This window comes from Cinclus cinclus, chromosome 7, assembly GCF_963662255.1.
Source record: "Cinclus cinclus chromosome 7, bCinCin1.1, whole genome shotgun sequence".
Classification (NCBI taxonomy): domain Eukaryota; kingdom Metazoa; phylum Chordata; class Aves; order Passeriformes; family Cinclidae; genus Cinclus; species Cinclus cinclus.
The window spans coordinates 22,869,202-22,892,362 of NC_085052.1; the positions used below are offsets into that span (position 1 = coordinate 22,869,202).

At 35.9% G+C, this 23,161-nt stretch overlaps 1 protein-coding gene across 11 annotated transcripts in view; it reads right to left on the bottom strand.

Moving 5' to 3' along the window:
• Positions 1 to 23,161, bottom strand: part of KCNMA1 (potassium calcium-activated channel subfamily M alpha 1) — a 427,658-nt gene that overhangs the window by 217,955 nt on the left and 186,542 nt on the right. For all 11 annotated transcript variants that reach the window (XM_062496670.1, XM_062496669.1, XM_062496668.1 and 8 more), the window contains one exon: positions 11,945 to 12,006. In XM_062496670.1, coding sequence (XP_062352654.1) covers positions 11,945 to 12,006 — 62 coding nt within the window. The remainder of the gene's footprint in view (positions 1 to 11,944; positions 12,007 to 23,161) is intronic.

A 23,161-nucleotide genomic window follows, 5' to 3' on the forward strand; every position in this document is an offset into this window, starting at 1 on the left:
ATTTTAATTAAGGCAAACCAAGGTAATCCTTAAACTACTTTCAGTCTTTTTGTTTTTATTCTACTCCCTTAATTTTATACAAAACGTTTGCAACGTTTCAGATATACAGGAAAAGTGCAGTACTTTTAAAAGTGTAATATACAGTGACTGATAATCTTTATACATTGACTGATAATCAGTCTCATACTAAGAACAGTAAATTTCTTATTAACTGACTTTGATACAAGTTTATGAGTCCTACTTCTCACCTGAATTTCATCATATCATTATAATGTAAGTCACTGGCAGGAAATTTCAAATGAAAGGTTGGAAAAATTTAAGCTTAAAATTAAGTTATCAAAGAGCTTTGTGAGAATTTAAGTATTAGTACTATTCAGAAAGAACAAGTGCAGAGATGAATGGATATTCTGCAAATAATAGTATAGCAACTGTTGACATCAGTATCTATTTCTGTTTTTTAAAAATCAGTCACCCACCAGTGTTGTGACTAATATGACTCTGAACAGCAAACTAGCCATCAGTTATCTGAGTTGAGATACATTAAGCCATCTTTTACTCAGAATTAATAGTGTTTAACAGTATAAATAGTATCAGAAGATACTTCATATAATCCATATAATGCTATTCTTATAGTACCATTTTTTCACAGGAATGGATAGAAACTGAGCCAGCTTGGTTGAAAAATTATGTTTTTCAGCAGAGATGGAGTATAATTAAGACAAACTTTAATAATTAGATGAAAATAGAAAATTCCTGTGTTGAGAAAATATTAGACTCAAAATGGTAACAAGAACACATTGCTGATGCAATATCTTTTAGGGCTGTTAGCATCAGACTTACATTTCTGAAAGAATCTTACATGTATCACAGTCTCTAGCAAAGTCATGTCATTTCCTGAATGGTAAGAATTGATTATTTTATGGATGTTGCAAAGAAAACAGCTTGCATAAAACTTGCTATTTCTAATGCTTGTCAAAGTAAAAAATCTGTGAGAAAGACAATTGAAAATCTCTAAGAAAAAAACACTGCAGCAATATGGTTTTATGCACCATAAAATTGTTCCCCTCAAGGGGCTGGCCCCCATTTTTGAGGCCAAATAATTGCCATCAGTAGCACAAGAATAAATACCCCATGAGTTAAAAACTTGTTAAAGAACAGCCTGCTCCACTCCCTGTAATTGCTCTACATTTGATAAGAGCAATAATAACTTTTTGAATGTTAAAGTGAGCAAGATCTACTACAACGCCACCAACTGTCATTTTTCCATTAATCACATTTGTATTTAACACCTTCTATTGAGGCGTGTGTAGGGTACCCTAACACACGTACCTGGTGCTGAACACAGCTGATTGCTCATCACTGTTCTCATGCAGCACCATTTCTGTGCCTCACAAATAAAAGGGTAACAATATTGTAATACCCCATTGCAAATTTTCTTCTGTATACAGTAATTAGACCTTACAATTCCCTTTGTGAAGCTGGTATCCTGTCAGGCCAACGAAGATTTAAAAAAAAAAAAATGGTGGGATAGTGATGTTTGTTACATTGCACCAGCGATCTAGAAAAGACTCAAAATGCTCACAAAGTACAAGGGAGGGAAGAAAGCCTGCAGATATTAATGTTCATGTAGATGGGATTTCCCTTCTCTTTCGTTTCAGTTTTGTTGGATTCCAGCTCTGGTATTTACTGAACAGAGAGCTCTTTTCCTCCTGGTTGCTTAATTAACATGGTACAGTTGGCCCTGTGACTCTGTCAGAAATGACACATGCATCAAAAGTGGAATGGGTGTCCTTGCTGCAAGGAATTCTATTTTTAAGCAGAAATGACTCATCAACTACTGGGGTGTCCCAAAAGCTACGATTTGTCAAGCTGTCAGAAGGGAGGGGTGGAAAAAGCAAAAGAGGTCATATCTTTATTTGTATCTGTAGCTTAAAAAGAAGAGGGGTAAGGCTGATTATACACTCAACTCCACACTGAAAAGCAATCTTCTAAGCAAGCCATGTTTTGATAACAGCTGTATGGTCTGGTATTTTAAAAACCTCAGCTGAGTTATCTCCTCTTTTATATTATACAGATTTGGGAATTTGTCCAGTATTAAGAAAGAATGCTTCTAGCTCAGTGTGCACAACTAATCTGTCTATAGTGAAAGAAAGCATGGGACAAAATATTTGCAGATGCACTGTCAGATGCTTCGGGATAAAACAAAAAATGCAGACATTCTCTTGGAAAGAGGATAAAAGAAAAAGGTACTAACCTGTATATCAATTATACACTGGTGGGGGTTTTTGAAAGAATTTGAATTGTAATTTAGGAGTATGTTCCTGTAGCAATACTGGAAACACATCAAGCAACACATGAGTTTATGAAAACAGAGAAGTGAAACTGAGAAGGCCATAAATGTGATCTACATAGTTTCATTACACAAACTGACCTTCAAATTATTGTGTAGGTGGTGAAAACCAACAGAGGGCAGCTTTCCTGAGAACCTGTTTCCAGTGAAAGTTATCAGAATCTAAGCTTTTAAATCTAAGCAAATAAATGTTAATCGAAATATTTGTAATCCATATTTCCAATGTTAGATCCAAGTCATTATCCTAAGAATGCATACATAAGCATAACAGTGTCAATAAACTTATTTTATTGATGCTCTATAGATAGTAAATTCTTATTCAGAGACAACAATAATTAGTAAATTGTAATTCATGCCAGCAGCTTGTGTTTCAGATGGTGCATAATATGTAGTGCTGCAACACAAATAGAATTTTCAAAATAAATAAAAATTTAAAAGACTAGCAAACCACAGGAATGAGAAGCTGAAATGTATTACAATTGTTTTTTATCCATAGTAATAGGTAAAATTTTAAAAAGGACATTGGTTCTGGGGTTTTTTAGATAACAGAGATAACTTTTAACAGTGCTTTCACTGGACTCAGAAAACTGAGTTCATGCAGAGATATGAATTGCATATGGTAGCAAAACTAACACAAGATTTATGCAAGCAGGGCAGCAGAGGATAAACTCCTGAACTTAAAATATTTTTTAGAAGTGTGGTTTTCTAAACATGCCTGATTATGCCTGACATCTGCCTTCAGGTGAAAGACAAAGGCTCTTGGGCAAATCAAACTTTGAGATCCCACCACACAAAAGCTAGTGGAATTTAGAGCAGATGGGAATAATCTTCCCAAAACAGAACGAGAAATAATGAAAACTGCCAGGAATCAACTGGAAGCAGCTGTCAATTTGCAGTTCTTTTTCACCCCGATGTTTAACCTGATGACTTTGGATTTCTCAGTACACAAAAGCAGAAGCAATTCATTGGAAAAGAAAGATGCAGTTTGGCACATAGGAGGGTTGAGTACAGGTGTTATTCAAACGCCCTTTAACAATGGGCACTAGCTTGGAGAAAAGCTGCCAGGTGAGGCAACAATCTGCTCCAGCCTTTGTCAAGCCACTGCCTTGCCCCCACCACTTGAAGGAGTTCAGGTAGCTCACATGTAGCATAACACCATACAAGACCAAACCATCCCTCAGCAGAGAAAAGGATTTGACTCAAAAGTATACTGTAACACTGATGTCCAAACATCCGTGTTTAAATTTATTTCTTGCAAACAGCTCCAGAACAAGCAGCAAACTCATTTGCCATAAATGCCACATGTCATAAGTTGTCAGAAGGGACTTGCAAAACAGCAGGGGGGAAAAGTATTTTCTACCTCATGGTATGATGTATTTGTTGGGCTTGTTAATTTTCAGACACAAAATAAAATACTAGCATCTAACATAAAATTCTCATAAACATTCCTGTATGTCTACACACAGCCTCCAGATTTAAAAAGAAAAAAAAACAGCAACAACAAAACACTCAAGAGATCAGCCACTCTAAATGACCAAAGTCTTATCTAAGTAATTGTGGCTTTGAACTGCAAAGCAACATGTTATGAAAACAGCTTGCCCTGAGCCAGGATCACAAATCTTCCTCGGGCTTGGATCCATTTCAGTCTTCTGAGAGTCTCTGAGTTTATAATTCTGATCAATAAGAAACTGTGTTACAAAAGATGAAGGTGTTAAATGCTCACTTTTTAACAACAGCATTTTTAGGCAAAAAAAAACCATTCCTGTAAGATTGAAATTGGATAGACACCCTTGCCACTCTTGCAGGCTTAGATCTTCAGAGCAACAATGTGGTCTTAATTTCCTTTGAGCCTCCCAGGACACACAGTCAGCTTTACATTGCAGAAGACATGATAATCCATATTCCACCATCCTACCAACCAAAATATCACCAAGTATAATTTGTACAAGCCAAATACCAGTGATGCACGAAATTTCATGATCATCCTATGAGTCTCTTTTCCAATATTTCACCACTCTTACAGCTATCAAACTTTCCTGAAGTTCCAAACTGAATCTGCAAAGCTGTAAATTACATAGACTTTATCATTTCTCCAAACGCCATAGAGAATGACCTGTGAGTATCATTCCACTTACCTACTGAAATAGTGCCAAGTCTGCCCTCCCTACCTCACAGGGAGACATTTCACTGTAAAATCTTACTTCTTTGAAAAAGCCTTGTAATGTAAATATAGCTAACAAAGCTATTGAAATTAGACATCTAAGTCAGACCTCCATTTCCAATGAATTTCCTCCATTCATCCTTCAAAGAGAAAAACCTGAGAGAGCAGCATGCCTAATCTTCCTAAAAAGTGCTGTCTTAAAAATGCGCCGGTAATAGATTTTTGCCTATGCTGAAATCAGATTTAACTAGAAATTGAAGAAGGAAAATCTAATGACGATTTTTATTTTTTTTTAAATATTAGCACATTCCACCTAACCCTTAAAAAAGAATTATCTGATTCCTGAGATACAGTACTCTCATTTGTCTGGGAGATGACCAGAATTTAAACCATATAAGAATTGGCTCGTGAAAAAGTGAAGACTTAGATATTTTATGATTGAACTCTTAAGCCTGCTTTGTTCAGTATAAACACATTAATTTAAGTGACAGATATTTACTTAAAGGCCTATCTAGCAACATTTTCATACAAATAAAGTCAGCAAATATCACTGCACGAACGAAGTTTTGCTATTTCAGATTACTGACTTATTTTTGGAATAATAAGATTATACAAACTTGAACTTCAGTGATTCCTTACCATAGCATGCAACTGGCTGTAGCTGGAAAGCAGCTCTGCAGAAAATGACCCGAGTCCAGAAGTTCACTATAAGCCACCCATGGGGCCTTGCAGTAAAGAAGGTCAGCAGCGTTTTCCAGGCTGCATTAGGAAATGTGTCTCCAGCATGGAGAGAAAGACACAGGGCAGTGAGAGCAGTGATAGGCACAAAGATGTTAAGGGACTGCAATCCTGTCATTCCAGGAGGGCTGAGAGACTCTTGTCTGACAAAGGCTTAAAGAATCGTATCAACCTCTATAACACCTGTTGGAGCCTCCTTCAGGTATTAAGAAAACAACCAAACTCTACTCAGTCACACTCTGTGACAGGCCAAGAGGAAAGGACAGTTACTGAGATCTTTTACAAGGCCTAACACTTCAGAAAAGTAATCCCATTGGAATTTATCACATCATCAAGGTTGTGCATTGCAATTAGCAAGAATTTCTGTAGAACACCAAGGGATAAAAACCAAAAATTTCCCTAGACCTTGATTTGTCAATTATTATGGAAGGAAATCTATTTTTGTTTGCCATTTTATCTGAAACTCATTCACAGTGTTTCTCATTTAATTCATTTGCAACAATTAATTTTCATTATTTAGCAAACACAAACTACTGGCATTGATTAACAGAAACTTCATTACAGTGGTTTGTCTAGAGAACTCAGAATATCTCCATACTGCCTAACCACAGATTCTGTACACCAGTGAAAATCAGTGTAATCCAATGTGGTTTCATTAATGTGATAATCACATACAGAGGAATTCCCTTTTTTCATTATCATGGTTAGGAGAAGTTGTTCGGGTAGTGTTTTACCAATTTTATCTGCATATAATTTGCCAAACTCAAGCTCTCTGAACATATCAGAGAATGAATGCAAACACTGAGCTAAGAGATGGATAGTACATAAATCATGCATCTATTTTTTCAGTATACCTCACTACATCCAGATTTCCTAATAATTCAAGATAACAGCTATAACGATTGGTGGTTAAGGGACAATGTCTAACAACAGAACTAGGAGATCTATAATCATACCTAATCCCTTTGTCCTAGAGAGCCAAGTGCATAGAACACATGGACAATCATTAGCAGGTGGTTTTTCCCCTCCACTGTGGCCTGTATCTTTTGGATTTTGCCTTATAATAATCATATCACTGCTGCCGCTGGATTTGACTCATAATTAACACCATCTGTGCCTAACAAAGACCTTCCATCATTCTGGTATTCAGCTGCCTGCAGAGGCCATGCACTGAGCTGCACACCCACCTGGCTTCAACTGTAGCATGCTAATGAAAGCAATGAATCTTAGCTATGGACACTTTCACAGGAAAATGTGCAGAGCAAGGAAGAAAATTAAAGTTCATTGTCACAAATAGGGCTTTCTTCTGGAAATCACTTTTCAATTAAAGCAATAATGTTACACACTCAGTACTGACTACAAGCACAGTAAAGATAAAATTATAATACTTATGACCAAAAATCTTATTTAATGATGTATCAGTTTAAAGGGTATTGACTGAGGCTTTCTGAAGCACAGATTTTGTGATTTGCTGAGAATCAGCAGTAGGAACAACTGAAATTACAATTCTGTTATAATACTAAAAATCAAGTTACTTCAAAATAAATACAAGAAATTCACTTACACATTTAAGCAAAATTTTCTTGGAATCAGAAAATTACACCTGTCACTCCCCTTGACAAGTGAGCACTTAGTAAAACTAAGGGGAATTAAAAGTTTCTTTTCCCCTTTTTCTGTAAAAAATGAGGTGCAGAGAACACATATAACTAGATTTCCTTCAGTACGAAACAAAATTTATCACAGAAATGGCTAGAAACTGATGCAGTGTTAACAAAATTAAAATTAGAAAAATATTAAAATGTTACAATGCCACCAGCTGCAAGGTACTGCAGCAGACTTCCATGAATGCAGGGAACAGTACTGTTTTAATCTACTTGCCAAGACAATGACCACTGCAATTTTAGCAATTTCAGCAATGGTAAACAATCGAACAGCATTTCCTTGAACCAGATCCCAAAATTTTAAGTCAATTTCTACATCTCTTAGTCATGCACCACAAAAAACTAACTCTGCTGGGTACTTGGTATGAAGGAATGCTCCCATAGCCACTTAGTGTGGGTTAATGAGCATATTAAGACAAAGTGGAACTTTAAAAACATAATTAAAATATTTTTTGCATGAGCAAATTTCCCTATAAGCAGGAAGGCTCAAAACAAAGTTAAGTACAATTTAAATTCTACTTAACTCCTCAAATACAAAGACTGAAATTGAAAGGCTAAGTAAAATCTGTACACACTCAAAATACTGGTAAATATGTACTTCAGAGTAGAGAACCGTGAACTGCAAAATGATACAGCACAGCCCTAAAACTGGTTACTTGAGAACAAAAGAAGTATCAATCTTTTATATGTCTTGCAAATTGAAAAGAAATAATACATTCAGAAAAGCAAACTGTAAACTGAAAACTATAATAAAATCAAAGCTCAAACTGAACTTTTTCTGTGAACTGATTTCTGATCCTATTAGACTCATTTTTTCTTTTCATACATCAGGCCAATGAGATCCACACGAAATTCAGATGCAGCATTGTGGATTTACAAATGAAATGAAAATTGCCATTTCCCTGAAGGGCCATGAAACCAAGAAGGAATCATCAAAATGTTCTGCAGATTATTCCAGTTAATATAGAAAAACTTAAATCTAAAACCACTTGAGTGTTTATGTTTACATCGACTTACTGAACTATTAAGATAAATTTCACACCTCATACATGGTAAAAGGGACAGACTACACAAATGAACACGACATGAATTCTCCTGGACAGTGACACTGTATCCGTAATAAATTTAAATAAATCATTCTCACCAGGCTTGTAGTATTTTTTGTAGAACATTTTGCTGAGCTAAATCAAATATTTCAGAAGACAAAACACAGACGCAGTAGCAAACAAGCAGGAAAGCCAAACACTACCACAACTTATCCTCAAATGTTCCCACTTTAAAAGAGAATTCATAAGGACTTGAAACAAAGTGCTGGTCTTAGGGAAAAAAAGTATTTTTTCTAGTAAAACTTTCCAAGAGAACTTGCTAATGACATTTTTCTCCCTGTGCTGTACTTCTCGAACAGAATATATAGATTTCCAATGCATCCTTCCTTCCTAGTTAATTCCCATGCAGTGGCAAGAAACCAGCATGAATCCTCCAAAACAAGAAACCAGACTTTCCATTTTGCATTATTTTGTTAGGCAAGTTCTCCGACATGTTTCTGGTGTACTGTTACTAAACAAGTCGACAGAATCACCTAGGTTAGAATCATAAAGACTATTACCAGAGGTGACAAAGACTTGCTTCACCCTAAACAATAAAGACAAGACCCCAAAAAACTAACTCAAAGGTACCACAGGAGACAGAAGAAACACAAGAAAACTGTTTTCCTGGAGGGAATCACAATCCTTTCAAAACATCATCCACATAACAGAATAAAGCACAAAAATACAATTCATATGTGTCTTTAGGAGTGAACTTTTATGCAGTCAGATATATATGTGGATACTTTATATACATAATAGAAGTTGTACCAAAGAAAGAATAATGATGCAGTAGTCAGAATGTCAGCAATGAAGTTTCAATCATGACAAGGTGGCTTAACACCTAAAGATGTTTCCATCTTTCTTATAATTTGATTAAGAGTTTGTGGTGGCTAGAAGTATTTATTTATGCTCTCTCTCCTGTCATAGCACTAGGGTATAGAAAGGGGTATAGAGATGTGGAGGGTATGTAGGGTATTTTCTGATAGTTTTAGAAACATAAAAAGTTTTAAGGAAAGTACCCTTTTGACTAAGAATAGACATTTGTGAAAAGCACAAAGGAGATGTATATGATCATAATTGTGCCCATTTTCTGTGATGAAGTATGGTGCAGAATCCGAATTTTGTACCAGAAACAGAATCACTACAGAAATATTTTATAGCAACACAAACCTATTTAATTGTCTCTGCTGAGATGTATGACTAACTGGTATGGAGGATGTTGCAGCTGCACCATCTTCTGAGCTCAGACCTCTCCAAGGAGCATTGCACTGGATATGCCATTTCAGCTGGTACTACTCTGGCAGAGTGTCTGTCGGAGTGATCACTGAGCAACACTAAAACACTCTTAGTTTTTACCCTTCTCTCACAGCTGTGACAACCTTCATACTTCAATTCAGCCTTCATACTACAATTAATCATGACACATGCTTGCTTGAAAAAAAACGTTGTGGTCTTTTCACTCTTCCCTTCAGTATCTATTAAAACAGTGTTGTTTTTCCCATCTTTCTTGGTGCCCCCTTTGGTATGAAGTCATGCAGGATTCCTTTGTGGACATACCATCATTGCATCTATAAACCTACAGACGGATGAAGGGTCTGGGATGAATAGATCACTGGCAAGATCTATTAGACTGCTCACACTAGCACTCTTCAGCTTTGGATAGAAGACACAATTTTTCTAATCTCGACATGAGAGATAGAACCAGGTGAGAGTCCATGGCCCAGGCAGAACACAGCAGCTCAGGAATGCGCTCTTAAGGGAAAGCTCACCCTGGTGCACATCACCAACTCTGGTGATCAGCACTAGAGCGGATTTGTCCCCACTGATCCTGGGCAAGCTGTAGTCTCTGCTGTTCCAGCTGCTTTGTTGAGGATATCACAAGCATTCCTCTTACCCTACCTTCGTTATTTCCTGTTTGACCAAGTCAAAAAGGAATGGCTTTTTCCAGACATGAACTTGTGGATCTTAAACAGACTGATACAACACTGCATTTGATTCTGCATTGCTGAAATGGGTGTCAGGTCAGCAGAATAAAATAAAGCAGAATTTTTCCCTTTGGGGATATATCTGGGGTGTTTCTAACATTAATTACTCTACCAAGCATTTCCAAAAACAAAAACAAAAACAAAAAAACAAAAAAGAAGAAAAAACTGAAAAGACCAAGATGTGTGTATAGAACTAAATGAGGGCGAGGGGAGAAAGGAGAAACGGAAGAGAAAGCGTGCCAAGTACAGTATGCTAACTTCAGGTTCCTGAATTTAAACCGCAGCACAAGTTAACTGTTGACTGAAAACCAAGAGAAATGCCCAGTTAAAACACTTGTTGGTCAAGCAATCAATAAGCTGGTAGCAGTACATGGATTAGGTGGCCCAAAGAAAGCTCAAGTGTCCCAGAGACTCTCCCATGTTGTCAGCTTTGCTCTCCTTGAGGAAAACAAACAAAGACTCAAGAATGAAGTGCCTAAAATTCATTATATATTCCATTAGTTTCACAAAAAAACAATTACTCCAACACATAGCAATACTTGATCTGAAACTGAAACATAAATAGAAACAGATTTTAATCTATTCCACACTTTTGACTTGGAAATACCAGGCATTCAGAAGCTTTGCCATTGTGCTGTAAAAAGTTTAACAGAGGTCTTCAGAAAGGGACCATTTTACATACTTCAGTGGTGACATATTAAAAAACAATTGCTAAAATTAACACAAACACTCTTGGCAATGTTAAGAAGGAAAACCAATTGTCCTCACTTCAAGGGAGCTCAAGACAGAACTTGAGTTTTCCGACCCCTTGGCTCCTCTCCACAAAGAAAATCTCTACCTTAGTTATTTGCATTATACTTAACACATCTATGGCTTCAAACTGGCACAATACAGAGCAGGCTTTGTGTATTCAAGAACGTCTTTTGCTGGTGCCACCACCTTCCTAAATATCAGGATGTACAGATGTCAGCAGTGGAACGTCTGATTTTGAGTGACTGACTGTTTTAGAACATCATTACTACAGTTACAGACAGCAGGCAGGCTCACATGGACTGACTTGGGTGTACATCTTAACTGCTGCAGTAATGGAAGGCCTTAAACTAGTTCAGAGAAAAACAGCACGTCTTCATAGAACTTTAAATTGCTATTGATTCTTAAGAATACCACTCTCCCAAAAAAATTATTTTCAAGGCAGAACATTTTTTATTTTTTATTTCTGTGTTAGGCTACCAGTCTGCCTGTTACAACACTGACAGTGTCCAGCACAACATGAACACAAGGGTGGAGTATGAACAATGCCAGAATTTGGTCTGAGTTACCATTGTTTGTATCAAACCACCACATAGCCCAACAAAACTTTCTACTGCCTGGCCAAAACCTCGACACTGCATGATAATGTCAGTGTAAACCCAAAGAATACTGGGATGCTTTGCAGACTTTGCTTGCTTTTGCAGTAGTTCACCTTATCTTGGTAGAACCCATCATGCTGAGAAGTTGAAAATACAGAGATGCAAGATACAGTGCTTGTACTGTCTAATTCATGCAGAGGTTTTTGGAAGTGTTCTTTTCAGTCTCCCAAGATGCTTTTTTCCTCCTCCAAATTGCAATTTTCTGACAAATATTTTTAGCCTGTATTTCTTGTCCTAGTCTTGATTTTGAAAGATTCTACACATGCATAATGAATATAAAAACTGTAATTTAGCAATACTATGTATAGTCTCAATCCACAAAAGTAGTTTTCCTCTCCATTCTACATAACCAATGTGATTGTGTTCAATTTCATTTATGTAGTATCTTTTTTCCCATTCTTGAGTTATTTTTGAAGAACCTATGCTATTATAAAGTTCTTTGCACTCAGGTGATGAGACCAAGCACTGATTTGAAGTAGATGAATAGAGAAATTTAGAGATGCATAATTGCTGCAGGAAAGGAGAGAAAGGAAAATGTACTGAAATACTCACTTTGATGAATCTATGAAGTATATTACAAGAGCACCAATACTAAGAGCGAAGACTAAGACAACCTACAAAAGAAAAGAAAATAATAATTATTAAACAACATTAACTATTCTTTTACATTAAAAAGACAACAAAAATAAATCACAATATACTTTAATTTCAGTTCTGATTTTATTTAGAAAATTACTCCTACTTGAACTTCAAACATTATATATTATCATAGAATGCTTTCTTGCATTGAAAAAGAGACAAACAGTCTGGATTTACCAAGCCTATCCTTCAGGATTGCTCACTGGGGCATAAACCAGGAGTGCCACCAGGTTAGACTAAAACTTCCATTTATATACATTACTCTGAAACCCACAGGAAACTCTTAAGACTGCACTCCTGTCCACTGAGACTACAGTGAACTTTCAAATAATTTAAAGCAATACTTGATGCAGCACATCATGACAGTTACAACTTTTGTAGATGGGCTTAACTATTAAAGCTACAGATGAGCACAGGAATAAAAATATCTTGATTCAACACAGGCTTCAGACCACTTTCGGAAATTACTGTATTATGAACAAGCCTGACTGAGGACCACAGTACAAGGAGGGGACACACAACATTTTCATTCTAAGCAGACTTTCTGAAACAATGTAGATATTCCTCTGCTCTCAGCTATCACTCCATGCTGTAAAGGCAGCCTCTGAAGCAAGGTATAGTAATTATTACACAAGCAAACTGAAGCTCTGCATGGCCAAACATGGTCAAACATGTAAATACCTTCCAATAAAATAAACTCGTTATTATATTAATACTGCATAATTACTACTTGTTACAAGAACTATTCAACTGAAAGCTTAAATTATTTTTCCTTACTTATATATCTTGCTGACCATAACATTTTTACTCTGTGAATGTCTGAAAAAGGGTATTTTGCCTGAGTACAAGTATCTGTTGTCTTATCTGATGCATTATCACCTGAATCAGTGAGATCTGTCCATCAAATTCAAGAATCGAAGCATGGAATTCATTGAAATAACATTTTTGCTATCTATGTCTAATATAATGTTAACACCTAGAGTTTAAATCTTCTTTCCTTGTGTACAGGTGTTGCAAGGTGAAACAAGCCATTAAATTCATACTAACTGGTAGGAGTCTCACCATCACAAGAAATTATAGTGGTGAACAGAACTTGTGGAGTTTTATCTGACAATATACCACAAAATATGATTAGCAGTGATGCCAAGTCCCATTTTTCTCTGAATTAAGGTTGTGAGAATTAAATTATTATGCACACTCTGGCCCACCTGTTGGAATATTCCAAGCTACACACAATCACAGTTTTGATCTGAATCAAATCTGCTCCATTACTTATTATCAATCCATTTTAAGGAAAGTCTTCATATTTTTAAAAACAGAATTTTCAAAAGTGCTGAGTGTTCTGAGAACACAGAGCTTACAGTTTTGGCAAAAAATTCTGATTTTTCCCAAACCAATTTTAAACAAAGCTATTCACTTTTGAATAATTTAAAGTCAAGCATTAGCAGTAATGTTTTACCCTGCATTCCTTGGAATCATTTCTATACTAACAGCACCATCAAAAACACTATTAAATATAGGTATCTCTGGGGGAAAAAAAAAAAAAACAAACGGAGGAGAAGAGGAAGAGAACCCCAAAAAAGCCAGAGTACAGAAGAGATTTACACTATGGCAGGAGTTTTGGGTTGCAGAATGCTGAAATGGCCACTTAATGCTGAAAAATACTTTTGCAAAACTAAACTTGTAATTCATCAGGGACTCTTAAAATAGTGTTTTCATTCCTTCACTTTCACAAAGAACACAAAGACCTAGCAAAATTTACAAGACTTTCATTTTCTTTTTCACACAGCCAGTCTAAAGTTACAACATTCAGTCACTGCTTCTTACCCAAAGGAGTCTTGTAGAGCAAACTCAGCACAACACTGTACCAGCCTTCCATTTCAGTTATATCCAACCCTTTGTTAATCACTACTGTGCTGTTTAAATCTTATAGAGATTCTGGGTGAGTGAGACCTTCCAAAACACTTAAGGCTTTTAAGTCTCCTGTGACAGTTCATTTCACTGCCACTAAAATGCAACTATCTGTATTTTGCAAGCAGCTCCGGATTCCCATGCTCTGCCAAACAGTGAGATATATATGCATGCAAGACTACAGCATTACCCTACTGTAATATATACACCTGATTTAAAATCAAGGCTTATTTTCTCTTCTATTGCCTTGAAACACATACCTGACATGATTCTTAATGCCTCAAAGAAACACAGAAAGGGTATTAGAAGAAAATGGAATCTTAAACTCCATTTCTTTTTCCTTCTAGCACAAAAACAGATTTTTCCTTTGCTAAATGACAGAGGAATTGAGCTGAACTTGAAACCATCAAGTGTGTGGAAAAAGCAGACCCTGAACCAATCACATTAAAGTTATACTAAAATAAAATAAAAAAGTAAATAGATTTTAACAAAACCCTAAACTCTTGTATGCTACATGATAAAGTCTCATATGCAAGTTTACTGCTGTACTCCTATCTAAATAAACTGGAGTGTAACCTGGTTATTCAGACCCAGGACAACAATTACTGAGTTTGTTCCGGTATTATCCAGACTGCCAGGGGAGATAATGTCTATTTTAGAGACCTCACTATGCTTGAGGGCTGTCATAAACATACAGCCATGTCCCAAATTCACAGCAACTAGAATCTGAGGGAGGAAAAAGCACATACATATGTGAATCGCTGCCTTCTTCATTAACTAGGCCATGGCAAGAAGCTTGCTTGCTCTGTTTATTATTTCAAAGCATTTGCCAAAACATTGCAATTGCTACACATCTATTATAACCTCTCTATACAGAAGGAAAGAATCCTTTAATTTATAATGGCTTGTTGTTTGTATACAGTTGAGAAATGTGAATTCTCATGCTAGCAGCTATACTGACAAAGCACTTACTAACAAATTAAAAATAAACAATCTCATTAGATTAAAGGAAAGAGAGGAAAATACATAGAAGAGTTGCTGCATATTCCTAAATCTTTTTCTTTAAAAAAGGAACAGAGAAAATCCAGCCTCGAATTTCAACAAAAACATAGAATGCCTGTTTGAGGCAAGAGTCAGAGAATCTGCAGTAAAATCCATCTAAGGAAAATTTAAAGTGTTTTGACTGATTCCAAGATGCTCTAGAAAAGTTTTGACTGCAGTCAAAATTTAGGCATCCATAATAAATATAAAAAGAAAAAAGAGAAAGAAAAAAAGGGGAGTTTTGATAAGGGTGAAACAACATATTGCAGGGAAGCACCAACTCTGAGAAACACTGTCCCAGTTAAGCTCACCTTCCAGGGCCAGCCCATGTAACAAGGGATAGTCCAAGGGGTGGCACTGCTCCCCACTGTAATTCCTTAACAGCATTAAGAAGAAAAAAGGGAAAATGAACAGACTGGTCACATTAGACAGGAGGGCTACAGTAAATAATGAAGAACCATGAAGGGACTCTAGAGCTGGGACTTCAGTCTCTCTTACCCTGCAACTCTTGAACATTCTGTGAAACTCGAAACAGAACTCTTTGAAGTTTCAAAGGCTAATTCTTGCTTGTACAAGATTAAATTACCCAAACATAATTAATACAAAATAGCATAGAACTCAAGGGGCAAAGCAGAAGATCAAAAACTAATAATCATCTCTTCTTATTTTTGTCCAAAATTAAGTATTAAAATAGGAAGTATGCTGTGAAAAGAAAAAAAACTTGCCAAAATCTGTAACTCCTAACACCTCAGGGCATCAGAGTTCTTATTTTTTCTGACAACAATCTGTTCTGTACTGCTCTTCGAAAATGTTTCCTTCAAACTCTTATACTATGATTAAATTATTCAACCCAAAGGCTACTGTAATGCTCAGAATATGCTATGTTGTTATTAATATTTCTGAAATTCACTTAGTTTTCATTTCTACATTCACACAGTAAATTCTGTTAATAAGCTACTCAGTTTTATCAAGTATGATTTAAAATAAAATTACATTATTATTATTAATAGATATACTTATATTTAAAACTATCATATTATAAAATGTGCATTATTTTCTATATTTAATATATATTTATATTATATATAATTATATCTATATGATATACATAACAAGAACACTTATTATTTCCTGTATACATAAAGCTAAAACCTCAGTTATCCATCAAACTTTTGTTACCCAAAAGTTTGCCAATAGCCTGATGCTTTCATCTAACTTGGATGAAAATTCTCATACCTTGAATATAAACCCCAAACATCCTTTAACCATTAAATAAGAAACCAACTGCAGTTCTTTTGTAGACAGACAGAATACACTTGTCCAAATTTGTTAGGAATGAAAAGCTTAAAAATCCAGGGACACACCTGCTTCAAGTTACATTTCAGAATTTAGGAATTACTTCTAGTTTGGCAATCCCAGCATGGAATTGCAGACTCTAAGAGATGTACCCATATCTGTGCAATTATTGCCATCTAACAAAAGTAAGACCTTCCTGACCATAGAAGACCCAGAATGTCTTACCTAAAATTGCTGTGCCACTGACAGACACCCTATAGGCAAAGAATTCTGAAATCATTCCATATAGAAAAAGCCACAAGTGGTAATAAACTATGCACTGCAGCTGACACAAACAACTGAGCAATTAATACATCTTAGATTAATATAAATACAAATTAAGTGTTATTTACTATAAAACAATACAGATGCTTGCTCTGAAAAAATCAGTGTTCTACCATTTGTATACTGCAATACTTCATTGAGATGTTTTTATTTCTACTGCCTTTGAACACAAACCAGTGAACTAAAGCAGCTGCTTGATGTCAAACTATAGAATTCATGTAAGTTCATCCAAGAAAATTGCCTTCAGAACTTTGTGATTTTTCTAGTCAAATAAAATGTATTCAAATTTTTATAGAAATTGGTAGTAAATTTCTGTTTAGAGGCTTTTTTTTTCCCACTGTACCCTGCCTGATAACCAGGAGTAAAGCAGAAGAGGATCTCTCTAGTCCATCAACATGACCTAGGACCATGCTCTAGATGAAGTCGTACAGTGACTTTTCTCTGGGCTTGAACACGCTGCCCTGCCTACAGTCTTTCTGCCTTCTCTTTACCTGGGCTTGCCTGGGCCAACAAGGCAGAAGCACAAAATAGCCACCATCTACTCTATGAGGTTGTGAACTCCCAAGGGGCTCCTACAATGCCATTCTACCTCACTTGGGTGTGCTACATCGTACTTCTTATTGATGAAATGCTCTCTTAATATTTTCTAGAGCAACTGCATTTAATGTCATTGTTCTTTTTAAAGAAAACTGTCTGAGCATGCACCAGTTGTGAGCCACCCAGCAAGAGTGAACAATGAAACACAAGCAAAGGAGGGCTGAAGTAAACAGGAGGAGAAAGATGAATTGACAAAGTAACAAGAAGACTAAACAAGATTCCATCTCACTCTTACCAGCAATAAATACTAAATGAAAAGCTCAAACAAGGATACTAAGAAACTGGGAAAATTTGTTATTTACCTTTTATTCAAAAATGCAGGGAAACAGGTTTTGCTGTTACTATTCCCTGTATAAGAGTCATGCTTCACAGGACATAATACTATGACCAGGCAGCAGTGATATATGCATTGATGCTCAAAAAAATACAGGCAAAGTGCAAATTCTACAGCCAGCACCTGCTCTTGAGGATAAGGACAAGGTACTCTGGATCTTAAGGATTCTGCCTCCTGGGCAGCATCCTAGCTATTAAATCTGTCTGTGTGACTTAGTGATCCTACCACTTTGCATGCAGAAAAGGCAGGTGGTGAAAGAAAAAAAGAAAACCAAAGGACAATAATCTTCATTTCTACTATTGTTCCAACCTTTCAATCTCAGCTAGGATTTAACATCCAATTCTAGACGCAGCTAAAGCACTTTCAAGCCAATTGATGAGCAGCCCCATCTTTCAGGGAAGTCAAAAAAGGTTCAAGAACACACAGCTCCCAAGAGACTTCAGTAAGGCTTAGTTTTAGCTTGAAGCAATTAAAGCACTGAATCCAAACTTTGCAATTTTTATAGCCACATTAAAAACTTACCAGAAACCCAGACTTCAGATTGTTTACGTAGAAGCAATTTCCTTTCAGTTACATTTTCTGATTTTGTTTTTTGTTTACTGTTATTACAGAAAAATAAGTTAACTAAAAAGTTAATTAGCTATTAAATTTTATGGTAACTAATTTAGCCATCACCACACAATTAAAACAGTACTGTAAACTTTGGCACCTTTAAGAGATTTTTTGCTGTATAAATTTTCCCCTTCACCAAAGCTCATACAGATTTACATTTTCCAACACAAGTCTGATTGTATCCAAAAGAGGAGGTGAAGGGGAGTGAAAAATTACTATCTGATTACCAGTGGGCAGTAGATTCTCAGTGAACTGTCGGAAAATCCATAGCAATGATTTAATTTTAAAACCAAAAGGCAGCAAAGTAGGCAGGCCAGCATGACCTCTGACCGATGACCATGAGTAACCAGAAGACTTGGTTATTGTCCCTAGTCCTACCGTTCTTGTGGTGTGTGACTTCAGCATATTACTTGACCTCTTCAGGCTCCCTCTTGCTTTCATTTGGGAGGAATCCTCCATGTCAGCTCCTCAGGGCAACCACTCTCTTCACTACAGGTGTTTGGAGTGGATCTTGTACAGCTGAGAGCTCTCCTGAGGCCACAGGAATCACCAAGAGCCCAAACAGGACAGTGGCAGCACCACCCATGACAGCAAGCAGCTTTGTTCAAAAAGGGCTTTACTTATGTAGAAATATTTTAAAATACTATATTTATTTTAAGTAGAGTTATCAACACTCTAAACTAAACTTTTTGGCAATTTTTCTGGAACTATATTTTTGGTACCACTTAGTTACTATACAGTATAAAAAGGTTGTAATTTATTATTAAAACTAGAATTCTGTATTTATGGTAAATATATATTTTAAAAAAGATAGATAGATAGATAGACAGACAGATAAAATAGTTCACATGCAATGAATCTCTTTTTACAGACTTGAAAATAAGAAATATAGAAACAACATTTCTGGAAGAGAAAACAGGTACAGCAGACAGAGAAGACCAAAAAAAAAAAAAAAGTCATATATTTAGTTCCCAAATACTGAATTTATGCATCAGAGCAGTAATTTGGGTATATTTGAAAGGTACAAGTAAAAGCCATGGTAAAGGCCTGAATCACTGTGAGCTTGCCTAACCACTCATGACTGTAGTAAGTAATTAATATAATAGGTCACTAGGAATAGAATATGGAACATCTCTGAATGAAACCACACTAAGGAGAATCAGTAACTTCAGTCTGCCTGCCACAAGCTCTGTTTTCTTTTCCCTCCAATAAAAGATTCAGCTTTCTTACACAGAGATGAGCAGACTACCTCTCATTTGAGCAGACTGCTTATTATAAGGAATGCTGTGAAATTAAAATTAAGGAATTATTAAACTAGGTACCAGACTCAGAAATATTAAAAATCAAACCAGAAAGTAAACAAAAAAACCCCAAAGATTACATCTATGTACTTTTCCAGACACATTTCCAATCACATTTGAGGAAAAAGATTTTTAAAGTTAGTATTTTTGCTGTGATCTGTTCTGTACATGCTTCAATATATGTTAATATTTCACCTTTATTTTGCTTTCTTGATAGAGTGGGTTTTTTTTTTTCTCAACTTTCTACTGACATACTGACAATAAAATGAAAATTTCTGTTTAATCCATAAATGTGAAAAGACTGAGATTTTCTAATTAGTGAAAAAATACAAGACAAAAAGTCCCATCTGTTAATGGTGCTCTGTAGCTTGAAGTTAATTAGGTTTGCTGGGAGAGTGCCTGGCAATATGACCAATTAAAATACATGTAACTTTTCCAATTCAGTATAATTAGTCAAAAAAATAGCAGTACTTTCTATCAAAACGTGCCATTTGCTAGAGCTAAGTGGATGGCATTTTATGTCTGTAAATATCTACACACGCACATTTGGTGGGGCTTCTCTGTTCTCCTTTCTAAAAGGTTCTTTCTCCTCATTACCCAGCAGTCACCCAAATTAAGGTCAAATTCACTCTTTGTATATTGGTAGAAGAATAACTCTCACAAATTTCCAGGGGATGCATGACTGGCTCTACAACCATGCTGAGCAAAAGCGTTCTGTTGGTGACCATCACCCACCAACTAACTGTGGATGTCAATGGTCTCCTTTTCAAGCTCTTCACTGTCCCACTGCAGGTAAGGGCTGCTAAAAAAAAAAAAAAAAACAAAAAACCACAAAAGAACAACAACAAACAAACAAACAAAAACCCAAACAAAACCACAAAAACTAATTTCACTGTTCTTGTCCGTACTTCAATATACCATACTCTTCATCACTTACTATACAGATTTTGGTAACTAACAACAAAATAGAACATCCAAGAAACTGTCAAAGAAAATACAAGACAGAAAACTGAATGGTGGTAAAAATACCAGAAAACAATAATACTGTAGGGTAACCAAAATTCTGTGTTTTTAAAATGCTAAAGTCAGAAAGATATTTCTGAAGTAAAGGGTTTGAAGTAAGGAAACCAATCAAACGTGTTCTTAAGAAAAAATGCAGTCAAAAATTTGGACCTTCTGAGAATTTAGGCCTCTTCCTCCAATTCACAGTGCTTGTGTACAGTATTCCACGTATTAACAGGACTGTTAGAGGGAGCTCAAGCTTTACTGCCCTGTCATAAGAAATTACTAAAAGGAAGCACATTTCTTTGTGAATGAATCACTTTAAGGATTACATTTAATGAAATTATTGACCTTATACATTCAAATTAATACTGGCTTGTATGGCAGACAAAAGGAATCCTCACATTCCTCAGTTATTTTGACATTAGTCTGATATGCAACCTACACAACAGACAGTCATGCCAATAAATGTTCAAAGAAGAATTAGAGAAAGAGGTTACTCCCCCTTGCTAAGGTTTTATAATGGAATAAATTGGTAAATTTTCAGATTTTTATGTTACTCATATTCCCTGCTACTATTCCTAAATTTTTAAATAGCAGAACTCCACAAACACAGAAACAAATACCTCCCAGATCAACTGTTTAGGTTCTTAGTCACAAGGACTCAACGTACAGCAAAGGTAGATACAGCTGTGGGCATATTTGAAAACTTGGAAGCTCTTGGCTTCAGTAAAACCTAGTAAAATTTCATTCAAGAGAAAGACTGAATCAAGAATGCTGAAATCATTCAGCACACAACAAGAGCATTTAAATGCTTGTCAAAGAATGTACTTTAAAGCATTATGAAAACAAGACAGAGAAGGGAAAGGACTCACTGCTAAATGCATCTGACAGGTTGCAAAAAGAGTTTCCTACTGCAGTAGTAACATCACAGTTCTCATCTTCCATGTACCATTACCTAACATGGGTTTTTTCTTAAATCTTTTAAATATAATGTAATAAATATAATTTAGCACTTCTATTTCCAGAGCACAACAATTTCTGATACTTGCAAATACATTGGTCAACTTCTACTGAAAGTCTAGAAAAATCCATGATTGTTTCATAGACTTTCTTAGAGAGGCAGCCACTAACATGACTTTTCTAACAGGGACCACTAAACCTTCAGACATTCACAGGAGGATTTTCAGGAACTCACTGCTCCTCAAGTCATGGTCTCATCTCAGTGATCTAGCACAGCTTAATGTCAACTATATCAGAAGCTTTCTGTGACAATTAACAGAGCTATCAAACACCAGCCATCAATGAGCAAAAGGAACAAAAGGAAACTGCATTAGGTAGGAAGGCGGGGGGGAAACTTGGTGACTGAGCTAAAGAGCACGGTATTTCTCAAAGTCACCTTCTTAAGCATCTTTTCCCTCCTTTTTCTCTGCCATTGTTTGTTCTTCAGTCATTTTGCCAAAATTGATGGCTTTGACTGATAGCCACAGGAAAATCTCTCTCATACCAATCTGAAGATGGAAAAACTGACTTTTTTATCACTAGGAATAAATCTAAACCTACTTAATCATCCAGCTATACATGAGAATTTGTGAATTAAAAAAACTGCCTTTAATTAGTGTACAAAAGAAAATTATAGAGAGCAAGTCTGAGCATTGTAAATTGTAGCATTCACCAAGTTTTAGTCATTTTAGTCATTTAGTCTTAAGATGTGTGACAGTTCTAAACAAAGGCATAAACCTCCACAATTTTACAGGGGCTATATCAAACTATAATCCTTATAAGACCTCTCAACTTCCCACAGCAACAAAAAAAAATAGACAACGTGAGCTCTTTTGGTTTTTACACTAATTTGAACTGAAAAGTTTGTCAATTAATTGACACAGTCATTGATCATGAGATGTGAGTTCGCCACATAATTAGAAAAGTTTAGCAGTTTTATTGGAGCAGTTAAACCTAAAGTAGACTGTTCAGGGTTGTGGTGATCCTGGTTTATGGGTAAGTATTCACTCAGAGTAAGAACGCCATTTTCAGCGGGCTTTAGAAGTACACGGAAGAAATGTTCACACAGTGGTTTCTGCAACTTGAAAAAACATGAATGCAAACTTTCCTTTAATCTTAGGTAAAATCTGCACAAGCATAATTATATGTTACTATACTATCGGTCAAATCTTGATTCACAGTTTGGTGCAAGACTGCACTGACATGCAGACCTTGGTATTTCAGAGAAAGGCAAGGAACTTTTTGATGCCATCAATTATAGGCACCGGTGATTTCCATACTGTTATTGCCAAGGTGATGGCATGTAGTGATTATTGTTAATCTGGAATTACGATTCAACATTATGTACAGGAAATTATAGGAAATTCACATGAGGTATGAAAGTAAATCACTGATTTGCATCTCTAAAGACCAAGGCAGAAAACAAATGATGCAGCAAGCAAATATAAAAGCAATTTTTCCACAACAAACCTTTCCTTGCAGTGAATATTTTTTCTCAGTGGTAGGATGGAAAGACCAGTTTCTCTGTTAGGATGCAAAGACTGATTTATTCAGCCAACCTGCTCCCTGCAGAGGAGCTTTCCTGTTTTGCTACGTAGTTATAATTCTAAAATTGAAAGCTTTATTGTGAGTCTTTTTCTACGTGGTTTGAAGATAAAATAATATAATCGCATGGCCAAAAGCTTGCAGAATCAACTTCAAATGTACCTC